Genomic DNA, 13,604 nt, shown 5'->3' with positions numbered 1-13,604 from the left:
CCCGCCGCCTCCGGCGGGGGGGCGTCGCGGCCCCGGCGGGCCCCCCGCGTCCGCGGCGCCGCTCTCCGGGGCTGCTGGTGCTCTGGAGAAACGCGCCCGGCCTGCCAGCCCGCACGTGCTCGCGCGGCGGGGTAACGGCTGCGGCGGGGTAACGGCTGCGGCGCGGCGGGTGGCGCAGTCGGAACGCGCGTTGCCCTGCCAAGGTTTGTTTTGGTTACTGCACCGTGACCTGAGCTGTGGTTCGTCTCGGGGGTGGTTCCAGGGGTGTCAGATCAAGCTACTTAAGTGACAGACCTTGTGCTGCCTGAGTTGCTGGCCAGTGCTTCTTGGGTGTGAAGGTGGCCGTTTCTGATAGCTGCATCGCTTCTGTTCAGGTGAGGGCCAGTCAGCACAACCTGCGCTTGTGCTCTTGTGGATGTTGCTGAAGGCTGGACTGTGACAAAGATAGGAAATCTTTTCTAAGGGTCTCTTATGGAAGATCAGACTCCAAAATGTGGTGTATTATTTCCTGACAACTTGCAACCTGTCAATCTGTATTTCTCAAATATAAGAGATACCTTTTATGCACCTTCAGAAATGARTTTGTGATGAGTAGTTATCCTTGATTAGAATCAATATCTTTCAAGAGAAGAAATGATCTTTAGCCTCTACAGAGAATAAGTGATAAATGAATGTAACATATTTTGGACACCATAATGTTTCATGCAGCCTAAACATGAAGGACTAATACAGAGATATGGTTTATCTATCAAGCATTTAATGAATGTGGTGAATGGAGAGAAATAATTAGTTGTATTAAGCAGATGGGAGAATTTTTGACACAGTGCAATACCAAGCAGTTAAATCTCACAGCATTCAAAATACTGAAATATTTGGCTTCTTTTAGACAAGCTGCTCACTCCATCAAGTTATTGTGCTGTATTAAGCTTCACCAGCATAGTTTATTTGGAATTGTTGTGGTAGAGAGACACCAGCTAGTAATGTGAGACCATATATTGAATGTTTTCTGTACATAAAGGAGTAAAAGTCAGGACAGAGATGGGAGCTTAAGTATTCTTAGGGCTTGTGTAGCTTGACTAGAATGAGGGATGGGTCTTGAGTAAGTACACCTAAAGTTAGGAGTAAGACTACCTGTTATAAGGCTAGATGAGTATGGTAACTCCATCTTGACAGACCAGAGGATTAAAATGTGAGTAATATTATATAGGAATTCTTTGTATTTTTTCCTCAAAGACTGTAATTGCAAGTTCAATAAATGACCATTAGTGGTGAGAGTAAATACTTTCCATTTCTAAGAGGATGTTTAAATAAAAATGTGATTGTATTCAACATTTAAGTTGTATGCTGACAGCTAGTTAAGGTGGTAGTAGTATTGTGATTCATGGATTTATAAAATATGTAGCAGAATAATATATATTTTAAAATGTTACCTTATTGTTTTCATCTCAGGAGATCAACTGAAATTAATAGACTTGAGACATTTTTGCATTAGGAATTCTGAAGCAATACAGGAGTTGCATGATTTGTAGTTTCTGGGTGGTTAGAAAGATTCTAGAGGATGCAATATACTTCCGATGGCAGACAAGACTAGACGGCTGATGCTTGTTGCTGTATTCTGGCCATTCGTCTGGCCTTTCAGACAGAAACTTTAGTTTGCAAATGACTTCTAAACCRCTGCAGTTTTGAACCCAGCATATTACAGTATACTCACTCTGATCTTTGCTTGGTACCTTAGTGCATCAGGCTCAAAACTAGAGATTTCCTGAAATGTTGTCTTGAATGCTCTGTAAAATTACTTACAGTGCAATAGCTTTGTTTGTCAGATAGTGTACAAAAAAAACTTTGGTAGGCTAAGTTGAAGGTCCTGTGAGGTGCCTTTTGGAAGTCTCTTCTCTAGCATCTGTTCTGCCTGCAGTGAGCAGAACGGTACCTGGGTTTTTCCCTTGAATCTGATGCACTAGGCAGCGCCATAACTTCGCTAGGGTTAGTTTGCCCTTGTCTCCATCATGCGTTTATGGCATTGTAGCCAGAGCGTGAAGACCTCTACTGTAGACGTGACACCAGAGGAATTTTCTGTTGGCATCTGGCATTCTCAGATGAGCTATCTGACTAGAATTAATCTCACTTATTAATTGTCCCAAGRTGCTTTTGATAAGGGAATGTTGATATTCTGATCAAATCTGAACATGCAAATGTAATTGGCAGGTGCACATTAAAGAATTTGATTTCTAAAGAAACAGCTCTGTTTACATTAAATACAAGAAAGGGCTCGCACGTTGTCCTAAGCAGACTGATGTCTCTGCCTTTCACCTTRTCTTCATGATGATGTCTTCAGGTGGCACAACAAAGAGCAACTCCTTTTTCTTTTCTTTTTTTTTTCCTTGTGGGTATGCACCTTAAATTACATCATGAGCCAAGTCTAATATGAACTAGGTCATGCTTTTATGTAGCTGGGAATGTGCATTCACAATTCTAATTTTGAATGTTTATGTTGAAATGTATGTGATATACAAATGACTAGAATTTTCTTCTTTAATTTTTTCCAAAATTAATTTTACAGTCTGTATTCTGCAGTGAGTTCATTACAGACAGGTGCATTCAGCTCACATTGATAGAGAGCTCTGTACAAATGCTTTGTCTGGACCAATATTTTCTAGAACTTGGTCTTCAAATAATATTATTTTCTTTAAATTCATACTCAAGTAGACTTTTATTCTGATTAAAATACTGAGTGCAGAAGAAAAGAGAATGGTAAAAGGAGAAACTGTAGTAGTCTTCCTGTGTTAGACATCTAACTCAGATAAGGTCAGATTTCCTTGATAAAATCAAGCTTCTATAAAGCATATGTTGTGATGGTTCTTTAAGGTTTCGTTAGTTTTTGGAAGAACTAGAACAAATTCAGAAAATATTTTAAATTATGAGAAGAATTTGTTAAGTTAAAATGAACAAATCTTTGAGTAGGGAGTTAAATGGAAAATGAGTGTTAGAAGGCCACAAAATAGATGAAGTATCTTGTTAGAATGACCCTAGGAGCCAAGAAGTAGTTTACAGAGCAGATCAGCCAACTGAGACTCAAGTTTCAAGTAACAGCTTTCTCAAAATGAGACTTTTAGATTGTACAGACTGTTTCCCTACCAGAAAGATTTTTGGTTTTTTTTGGTTATGTTTTGTTTTGGGGAGTGTTTTTTTTAGATGGAGGTAAAGAATTTTAATGAGTAATAAGAATGCATACAAATTGACATTGAAACAGGGTTACAAACTCTGTTTTGTTGCTCTTGTCTCTTGGTAGGTAGGTCTGATAAGTCATTTTTTGAAACAATTTGTTTTTGGAATACATTTTATTCATCATACATGCTTTTCCAGTTAGACTGTCATTTACTGATTCATTTTTTGTGCCAATAAATCTTTTTAGCTGGTACCTCTCAGGCTATGTGCTGTGTGGCTGATTAGGGCAATCGTTTGCCTCTACATATTGCTCGTCAAAACAGAATAAGTTGAACTTTTAAATAACTTTCTTGTTTAGCAATGCAAAACTACTGAAGTTTGCACGGGCTGTTGTAATGAATTGACAATTTCTTCAAGAAACCAATGACTTAAGTGTCTTTACCCACAAGAGATGTGTATGTCACTGTGTTACGTGCTCRTCTGCCTAAAAAAGTACATAACAGCAGAGCAAGGTTTAAATTTCTAACTTTTACTTGAGCGCTTCTCTTTGTTACAGTAGATATGCAAACATATGGCCATAAAGAGAGTTCTTCTTTTATAAAGGAAAACTTGCTTTTTTAAAAACTCAATGTGAATGCTCTGTGCTAAAATGAAATTCCATGCTGTGTGTCCCTACAAAAAGCTTATAAAGCTTTTTCTCTGGAAAATAGGGTGTTTCACGAAGAAATACAATATAGCCATACAGTTTAATGTATTAAAATAGCTGACCGAAATAAAATCAATACTATTGGACCTGGTGGATGAATTGCTTATAGACAATGTATAATGAAGTTTTATTACCCATTCCAAATTGTGTAGAAGACCTATAATTTTTTTTCCAGCATTTTGTTGCTAATAACATAAATACTATTTAGGAAAGATTTCTTATTTAGAAAAAAAAATGCTTCAAAGCTGCTGCTCCCAGGAAGTGGTGTGTTTMGTACACCAGCAGGAATGTCTTCATTTGGATACAAATTTTCAAGTTTGCATGCTTGTAGTTAAGCTTCTGAAAGCCTAAGCAGACACTTGTGTAAGATATGTGACTTTCAAAGGTGGTGAGAGCCTTCATCTGCCATAGATGTCGGTGATACTGATGAGGATTTAGAGCCTCTGAAAATAAGGGTTTACACGTCTAATTCCATATGCCAGAATGCCGCTCTTGCTTAGGAGTTAAAACTGTGACCATCATGTTGCTGAGCAGCCTTGTTATCATGTGGAATAGGTAGCCCTAGAGGGGTTTTGTGGGAATTGCACTCAGCAAAGAGACACTTTATTTATTTATTTATTTATTACCAAAAATGAGTCTTTTTAATAATACAGTAATGGATGAGAATTAAAGCATTTTCCCCTGTTGAATTCTTAAAAGTGAATTAACACTCAAACTGAGTAAGCAAGCTGTGTGCTCAGCTGCCTTGCTGTCTGTCTCAGTGTTACCTCAGTGAGAATCTGAAATCCTGCAGGATTATGTRAGACTGAAAGGGTCATAGAGCCATTTTCTCCTTGCTGAAATTCAGGATCAATTGTACATAAACTATTCTTCATAAAGTTCTTTTTTGTTTGCTCTTAAAAGCCTCTGGTGGTGGCGACAGATCCACAGCTTCTCTTTGTAGTCTATTCCACTGTTTTTCTTTTCCATTAGAAACTCATGGCATTTACTGACTGGTGGCTGTAACTCAAATGTCTGAAATAACAGCTGGCTTTGAGAGAATGAGGTTTCCCAAGTCACCATCAGCGATCTCTCACCTGCATTTGTTGTGAACTGTATTACTTGATTGTTTTTCAGTCCTTATTCAGTTATAAAGGCAAGCTAGGGGGGAAATGCAGAAAAGCTGCACAAAACTAGATTGCCTGAGAGACCTAGAATTTACATATGGATAAATGGAATCTTTATTTCTGTCATTAACAAGGTCTTTGGGCCCAAAGATTCCTGGTTACTCTTCACTGCTGCATTTCTTGGGAGAGCTATATTGTATGTTTGGCACCGCATGACAGCAGAGAGCTGTGCAGTTAGCTGGCTGAAAATAAGATGGTATAACATAAAAAACTGCATGGTGTCAGTGTYATTATCGTGCAGGTGTGAGCATGTCACACCTTTTAGGGAGAAATTTCGTGTAGAATGAACTCAGCACTTCTGGTTTGCATCTCTGGGACTGGCAAACACAAAAACCTTTTTTATCAGTGAAGCTGGGCCTAGACAAGGTAGGGAAATACGAAACTTTGTGACTGAACCTGTGCATCACAGGATGAGAAACTGTGATAACAACAAGCACGCAGCTCCATGCTTTTGAGGTGCATTTATTGATTTTTGTCATTTATGCAACTGTAAGAGCTTCATTATTTTCGGGAGCAGCTCCCTGGCAGCCCGTACATGCCTGCTTACAAATAGGCCAAGGAGAGTTGTATCGGATTCTGATGGATGTGGGGGAAGGTGTTGAACATCTGAAGAAACTTCTTCAAACTAATCATTAGGACTTAGAAACTCTTATAATTACTTAATCACTTTTGGACAGATTGTAAAAATTGTATTTAGAATACCACATCCCATCTCGGGAGTCAGTGGGCATGCTGTGGATGAATGCTGAGCATATATAATTCTTGCTAATCATAGGTGCCCCTTTTAATTTTAGAAGATTACCTTGCTGAATACCGATCACTCTTGGTTTATACCGTTCAGGGTGTGATCTGTCCTGTGTGAGGTGGGGGGGAGGGATATTGTGGCAGGGAGATGTGGGGAGTTTTTTGCTTGTTCATTTAGAACTGGAGGAAAATCTTGGAATACACACTGGTCCATGTCAGCACTACTTTTGCAGCTGAAGTCTGTCTTTTCATAATTTCAAGGCCACAAGATACATCTATGTTTAACAATCTGATACTAGCTGAATAAATGTATCAATTTGCTAGTTCTGTTCATCTTTAATGAAATAAGGTTTGTCAGGACATGTTTTATGTTTACAATTCTTGTTCTCACAATAACTACTTAAACTGTTTAGCAGCCTCATTTAGGTGTAAAGTCTTTGTTGTGTTCGTTAAAAACACAAAAGTTCCTATAAGTAACCTGAAGTAGTTGTGGAGAGAGACACAGACTCCATTAGGTATTTCACATCAGCTCGCGGCACTGAGGGGAAGGTGACAAACGGCACAAGCTCACCCTTTATTAGGTCCTAGAGAAGCCACATCAGAGGAGATGCCTCAATCGCTTGATTGCAAGAGAAGCTTCAAGCCTAGGAAAACAGTTACGGAACATGTCCATAGGAAAATGGTGGTCCTTAATTCTGCTGTCATGAAACCATTTATTTAGTGGCAGGAAAACCTCTAATACCCAACTTAGTGCTGTCTACGTTTGAGTAAAATTACGTACGTAGTGTCTTTAGCCTTGGTTTGGCTCTTTTTATAAGCTAAAGCTGCTTGCAGAGACTGTTCTGAGGGTAGCTCTACATTATTGAATGTTTTAATATGTAATGTTTAATTAGCTCTGGGTACAGCCCACTAGAGTCAAAGCAAGGTCTACAGTGTGCCAGCGCTCTCACACAGCTGGTGTCAGAGGGACTGCTACGTGGAGCTCAGCTCCTCCTCTGACCCTGATGCCTGGTACACAGCTTGCTAGCTTCTCTCCAGTTATTCTTGGCTAGAGATGTCTTGTGCCAACAGGCTGAATTAGTAATGTAGAGGAGGCAGTTGCTTTGGATTTCGTTAGCTGGACTGCAGGTTGCTTTGGTGACTGACGCTGTGGGTAGATTGAGAGCAGTTAATACTTGATACCTGGGGTATCAGTATATCCTCAAGCATAGACAGTTATTTCCAAGGAGCATACAGGCATCTYGAAGACTCACTTCTGTAGACACACTCAGGCTCTGGTTAGAAGTGATCAGTGGGGGGTTGTGATGTTATTGCTGCCTATGGTGTGTGTTATGGACCAGGATAATTAATGTTAATTTCATAGTTTTTGCTGCTTTACAAGACTTTGACAGTCAGTGCATGCGACTGCAGAACTAATCTGGTTCCAGATTATCCTTTAATGAATGCTGAGGTCGTCACACTAATATTCTAGGCTTCTGGCATCCATTATAGAAAACTCCCTTCCAGGAGTGGATTTTTTTCTAGACTCTGATTTTGTGAATATGTTAGGCAGAGATAAACAGACTCTTAGACTTGACAAATATAAAACCTTCCTCTTACTTTTGTGGATATTAGAATATTTTGTTCTAGACAAGTCATATTAAGAAAAGTCAGTTTCTGCAGAATCAGACTGGCATTGAACAAACCAGCTGTTTTGTACTAGTAATGTCAGACTAGAATAATACAAAAATTAAAAACAACACTGTAAAGGATTAAGCTGCAGACCTTTTGGAAGGTGAAAATAACATGAAAACGAAAAAGCCAGTGGGTAAAATGAACCATCTGACAAGTAAAGGAAGCTGTATTCTTTTCTCCGGAGGCTATAGGAAAAGATTGATTGAACTTGTGTTGAAGTTACTGTTGGAAATGCATATAATAGTGAAAAAACAATACTGGCAAAATACCCTTCTGAGTTACTCTGTTTGGAATTGAAAGCAGACCTGAAGCTTCTGGGAGCAGTGAATATCCACTACTTGGGCTCTGTCCTAGTGGAGTAGTTGGATTATTATTTGAGCTGCCGTGGCTACAAAATTGCATGTGCCCTTTTCCTTGCAGCTTGTTGGTRTTTTAATGAATCATAGCTTGTACAATGTCCTCTGTTTCTCAAGAATGTCAGCAGGTGATGTTTGTTCGTGAGATGACAACCAGTGCTTACACAGATGTGACTCTGCATTGCCTCTAATAAGAGTAAGGTAAAAAGCAAGGTCCAGTGTTGGCACCTTTCTGGGAAGATTTTGCTTTTTGACTGTCTTTTCCAGAATTCATTAAGCTTGCACTTTGACTATAATCACCTTAATTGAAATAAATATCTACAATTTCTGTGGTGCAGTTGTAGAAACAGTGCTTATCCCARTGAGTAGAGACTGTTGTTTCATTACTCAGTAAATTAATGGTCTTAAAAACAAACAAACAAACAAAATAAATTACCTCCCCCCCCCTTACACTCCATTTAAGGAAGGGGCTTTTGGTCCAAAGTATTATATTTGAACATTAGAAATCATATGTACAAACATCAGTAGCTTCTAGAACTATAAATTTGCACAAACAGAAATGTAGTTCTAACCTAGAAATCAGCATTGGTATGCTTTTGCTAAATCCTTGTTTAACTTTCTGACAGGTACAAGAAAACTCACCGGGGCATAGAGCTGGACTGGAGCCCTTTTTTGATTTTATCGTATCTATTAATGGTTCAAGATTGGTAAGTGTATTGCTTTTTTTATAATGCTGAATGAATACAAGCAAGGTGTTAAGAATCTACTTTTAAAGATAAACTAATGCATTTGTTCTATTTAAATGTGTATAAAATATTTTTCTTAGTCTAAAATGGGAAATTCTAACTGCATAAGAAAACAATTTCCTTCACCCCGTAGTTACACTTCTATAAAAAAAAAACTTAAGGTGGAGAATAAGGATGCAGGCAGATTCTCTGCACACATCTGCACCAAGAGAAGATGATACTATTACTTGTCCACCTCTAGCTGCTTCTGTTAGTTACCTCCTAGTTCTGTCTGTAAAACTGTGTGAGCGCTTGTGAACTCATTTATTGCAGTTGAAACAGGTTGGTTGAAATACCTGTTGCTGAAGCTGGTAGTTGGGGAGGAACCACATGAGAAAGTTGCTGAGCAGAGCTGTAGTGAGATGAAAAAACTCTTAGAGCGGTGAGAAAGGACGGCTGTGGGTCGGCTCTTCTACCAGTACAGTTGGATTCAGGAGGGCCTCTAAAAGCTGTGAGGCAGGCCTAAGAGAATGTGGAAGGAGCTAAGGATGTGATAGCTTAGGCTTGTTCCTACAGARGAAATACCCACTCTCCTTGAAAAATTAAGGCTTTAGGAGGCATATGAAGTAGGCCCAATAGTTGCTTTAAAGTACCTTCTGTCACTGGAGTTGGTCGAAGTGGAAGAATAAAGCCTACTTGTACTCACCTGAGCTTTGATCATAGTTTCTTTTGCCCTGCCAAAGACAGACATAGGTCTAGGAAATAGAAATAATTTGTTTTTCTAGCACAGTTCTCACAGATCTGAAATTTTGGCTCACGAATCAAAGCAGAGAATTTGTCACTGAAGAAGTCAGATTAGCCCTGAATTCCTTTGATTTTTTTTTTCCTTTTTTCCCTGTTGTTTATGATCTGCTGTTACTGCTGTAGGGGATGAGGCTACTGAAAGTAAAGTTTCCATTAACAGTGTTTATCTTGTTGCCCAGTATTTGTAACGTGATGGTGAGATAATATTTACATGGGCTTTCAACTGAGATTTTCAAGCATGAAAGAATATGTGAGCACTTATGCTTGTGGTGGTATTCCTGTCTTTTTTTGGGGGCGGGGAGGGGAGGAAATGAGTTAAAGTATAAGCATTTGAAGTCATTAGCATCAGAAACTCATTTTAAGACAGATGTTTTAAAAGTAATTGTCAATGCTTTATAGCCTGCAAAATTGTACCATAGGCTAGTTCCTCTTTCAGTTCTCCAGAGCTGAAAGTGCTGGGGTTTGACTGAAGTCCTACTGCCAAAGCTCTGTTGCTATCCAAGAAATAATAATTTTCTTTTTAAACTTACTRTTTCAGTTTGCTAGCATTTTAATAATAAAGAATTTACTTAACAAGTAAGGATTTGGATTACACTTAGATGTCCTATGTGGCTTTTAAATGAACAGGTCCATGTCTAAATGCATAAGGCATCACTGCATTAGAATTGTTAAGCTAAATCAGAGCAACATGTTATATCCATGTGTGAAATGTGATGCTTTCATAAGAGATAACTAGGAGCCTGAAAGTGGTGTAACTGGGCCTGCAACCGAGATGTCTCTGGGCAGCACAGCTTAGCTTTGGTCCCTTGTGGGGCTGATGTGCTGCTTCCAGGTACAGTGCTAGCTCCTTCAGAGATGGCTCCACCTCTGTCCTCTGCTCCCTTCTGCAGTACAGCCGGCCCCAATATCTGCTGACAAACACAGTTTTATATGGTATGATTGACTGGTCTTGTTTTCACTTTTTTTGGTAATTCTAAAAGGTGCTGTTACTCTACATTTTGAGTAACAAAAAAGCATGTTACTGTGATTAGTTAGTGTGTAAGTACATTAATCCTATCATAAATTACTTAAATGTAAGGAACGTTTACTGCTTCGGATATCAACTTTGTTACAGGTACTGAGTACCTGAGGTACATAAAGAATATGTCTTTATTTAAATGTCGGTTTCCTGCACATCATGTCATAGATTTAATTAAATGTGTTCATCATTAATTAATTAAATGATTTTYTTTATATTTGGAAAGCAAGGCTTGTTGCTGTGAAGTTGAAGGCTTTCTCTAAACTTGTATTTTAGAATTGCAAAGGGACTGAAAGGTTGCTATGAAATAGCTGTAGAGATATATTCTGATAATGCATAATGTTTATAGGGTCTTTAAAATACAAAAGTGGTGCTATAAAATTGGTGCTATAAAATGACTGTGTTGAAACACTCTAAACCAAGCCTTTGTTTGAACATTTGCAGAATAAAGACAATGAYACTCTCAAGGACCTATTGAAAGCGAATGTTGAAAAACCTGTAAAAATGCTCGTGTATAGTAGCAAAACACTGGAACTAAGAGAAACATCGGTGACCCCCAGCAACATGTGGGGTGGACAGGGCCTGCTGGGAGTGAGCATTCGCTTCTGCAGCTTTGATGGTGCCAACGAAAATGTATGGCATGTATTGGTGCGTATGAACAATCAAATAATTTTCTTACACAAAATGTATTGCTTACTGTTCAAGTCTTTGTCTTTTTACTGAAAAATAACTTGCATGGGTGTACATAAGCCTTGAGGTCAAATTGGTCTGTTTTCTGACTTTGTTTTCAGAAAGACTTTTAAAATAGAACTGTATGCCTGTGAGTATATTATCAAATCTTGCATTGAAATCAGTGGTGTCATACAATATTCAGAATTTCTGTAACAGTAGCTAAAGAGACTGTCATGAAGTTACACTGTTACTAGTTCAGTGACTGTCTTACTAATTGCATCAAAAACCTGATGRGTCTGTATGTCTGAATCAGAACATCTGTGAGGTGCACACATAACTGCTTTGCTATATCCTGACAGTAATATAATGTTCTGTAACTGTCCATCTTAAAACTAGGAAGTGGAACCAAACTCTCCTGCTGCATTAGCTGGGCTGAGACCTCATAGTGACTATATCATTGGAGCAGATACTGTCATGAATGAGGTATGTATATATACACATAAGATTTTGAGATTTTTAAACTAAAAGGCGATACCAGGGTAGTTGGAAAGATCCCAAATTCTGCTTCTGTTCAGTGCTAATGGAAGTAACGTAATGCAGAAGGGAAGGAGCTTTGGCATGGTGCAGTTCTGGAAATAAAACTCTTAATTATCTTTATGTAGTCAGATATGAACTTTTGTTTTTGTTTTGTACTTCACATTAAAATTTCAAGCAAGAGATTTAAAATCTGGGTTGCAGCTTGTGTCTTCTGAGTTGTTAGCACAACACAGTGTTGAAGTTATCCTTACGATAATGTGACAGCACTGCAACAAATACTTAGCAGTTAGCAGGCTCTGTTACAGAAGGTTAGGACTAGGAAGATGATCATTCACATATCAGATGCTAAAATTAGGAGGAAAGAGCCCTCATGCATTGTTATTCTTTTGCAGTCTGAAGATCTCTTCTCCCTTATTGAAACACATGAAGCAAAGCCATTAAAACTTTATGTGTACAATACAGACACAGATAACTGTCGGGAAGTGGTGATTACTCCAAATTCTGCCTGGGGTGGAGAAGGCAGGTAAGGAAACTGTATCATACATAGGTGGGAAAAAAGGCTGCTTTGTACATCACTAGTCTAAAATCTGCTAGATTAAGTTCTCTATAAAGACAGAAAAAGACAGTTATATGGCAAAATATATACTTGCAATTCAGATTTAGTTACTAATGCATTGGAGGTYAGGGGCAGTATTTACTCAGTAAATTATCCAGTTCAGAAACGTGTGAAGTGCAGTAACTGCTTTCAGCAGCAGACTTTAGGTAGCTGTTAGACTGTAGTATATTCTTAAATATCGTGCAGTAGCCAGAGCAGAGGACTGCAAATCATAGGTCACATTGAATTCTAAGCTGTATAGCTGCTTGGCCCAAATAACAATAAAGTTTGTTTGTTTGTTTGTTTTTTTCTACATGGTTGTTGCTGATAACTGAAAGGAAATTCTGTAGCTATCTACTACAGATTATTTCTCTATAGAAAATAAGGCAATATTTGTCTTTTTCTGTACAATGCAGTTGCGTAGAACATATGTTTAAACTTGTTGGCATATTGAGTTATTCATGCATTGCTTGCTGTAGAGTCCACACTACTTAAGTAGTTTCACTGACTTTCAAATGTTTATATTTTAAAAGCCTCGGATGTGGCATTGGTTATGGATATTTACATAGGATACCTACACGGCCATTTGAAGAGGGAAAGAAAATTTCTCTCCCAGGACAGTTGCCTACTGCATCGCTCAGTCCCCTCAAAGATGGCTTTACAGAGGTACACTGTAATCTGTTCTTTGGCTTGGTAAAATGGATTGTTACGTTGTTTTTCTGCTTTTATTGGTTCTGTGGAAACAAATCCCCTAATGATGTACCTTTTTTTCGTTTAACTAAGGTTCAGCTGTCATCAGTTAATCCCTCACCCACATTACCTCCTGGTTCAGCAGGACTTGAACAGAGCCTTTCAGGACTTTCTATTAGTTCACCCTCAACTACTGTCAGTAATGTCCTCAGTACAGGTTAGTATGGAAGTAGCTGACTTCTGAAATGCATGGGCATTTTAATTTTCTGGGCTTCAAAAAAGGTTCCTGTCAATTTAATAAAAGATGGTGTTTGTAGAATAAACTTCTCTCTTCCCCAAACTTCCCAACAACTAAGGCCTAGAGCACTATAGTGTGCCCTGCTTGCTCACAAAAGAATTCCAAGCAACTTCTATTGGAAATATGAATATATATTATTTGAAATATTGTTTTTACTGGTTTTCATGTTTTCATCAACACTTTATGATTGTTTAAGGCAAATATTTATTCTCCTGTAAGCTAGTATGTATTTATTTTCACTCCCTTGAGGAAGGGAACTGAAGTGTTACATACTTGAATTGAATGGTGGTTGTTTTCCTGTATACTCTACCAGGTGTTCCAACAGTTCCATTATTACCACCACAAGTAAGTCAATCCCTTGCTTCTGTGCCACCAGTTAACCCAGCAACTACGTTACCAGGTGAGTAGGTAAAATTCTTAAAACGTTTCTAAAACAAAATAAAAAACTTTAGGG

General features: G+C 38.5%; 1 protein-coding gene across 1 annotated transcript in view; it reads left to right on the top strand.

Moving 5' to 3' along the window:
* The first annotated feature begins 357 nt into the window (after nt 1-357).
* GORASP2 (golgi reassembly stacking protein 2) overlaps nt 358-13,604 on the top strand; it is a 17,319-nt gene continuing 4,072 nt past the window's right edge. The window contains exons 1-8 of the mRNA XM_085323179.1: nt 358-374; nt 8,438-8,518; nt 10,803-11,006; nt 11,427-11,513; nt 11,960-12,090; nt 12,696-12,828; nt 12,946-13,069; nt 13,464-13,550. Coding sequence (XP_085179305.1) covers nt 10,863-11,006; nt 11,427-11,513; nt 11,960-12,090; nt 12,696-12,828; nt 12,946-13,069; nt 13,464-13,550 — 706 coding nt within the window. The 5' untranslated portion in view covers nt 358-374; nt 8,438-8,518; nt 10,803-10,862. The remainder of the gene's footprint in view (nt 375-8,437; nt 8,519-10,802; nt 11,007-11,426; nt 11,514-11,959; nt 12,091-12,695; nt 12,829-12,945; nt 13,070-13,463; nt 13,551-13,604) is intronic.

The sequence above is a fragment of the Rhea americana genome, unplaced genomic scaffold (genome assembly GCF_003343005.1).
Source record: "Rhea americana isolate MKP2758 unplaced genomic scaffold, rheAme1 scaffold_12, whole genome shotgun sequence".
Classification (NCBI taxonomy): Eukaryota; Metazoa; Chordata; class Aves; order Rheiformes; family Rheidae; genus Rhea; species Rhea americana.
The sequence above is the reverse complement of the archived record's forward strand: the minus strand, read 5'-3'. Positions and strand labels throughout refer to the sequence as shown.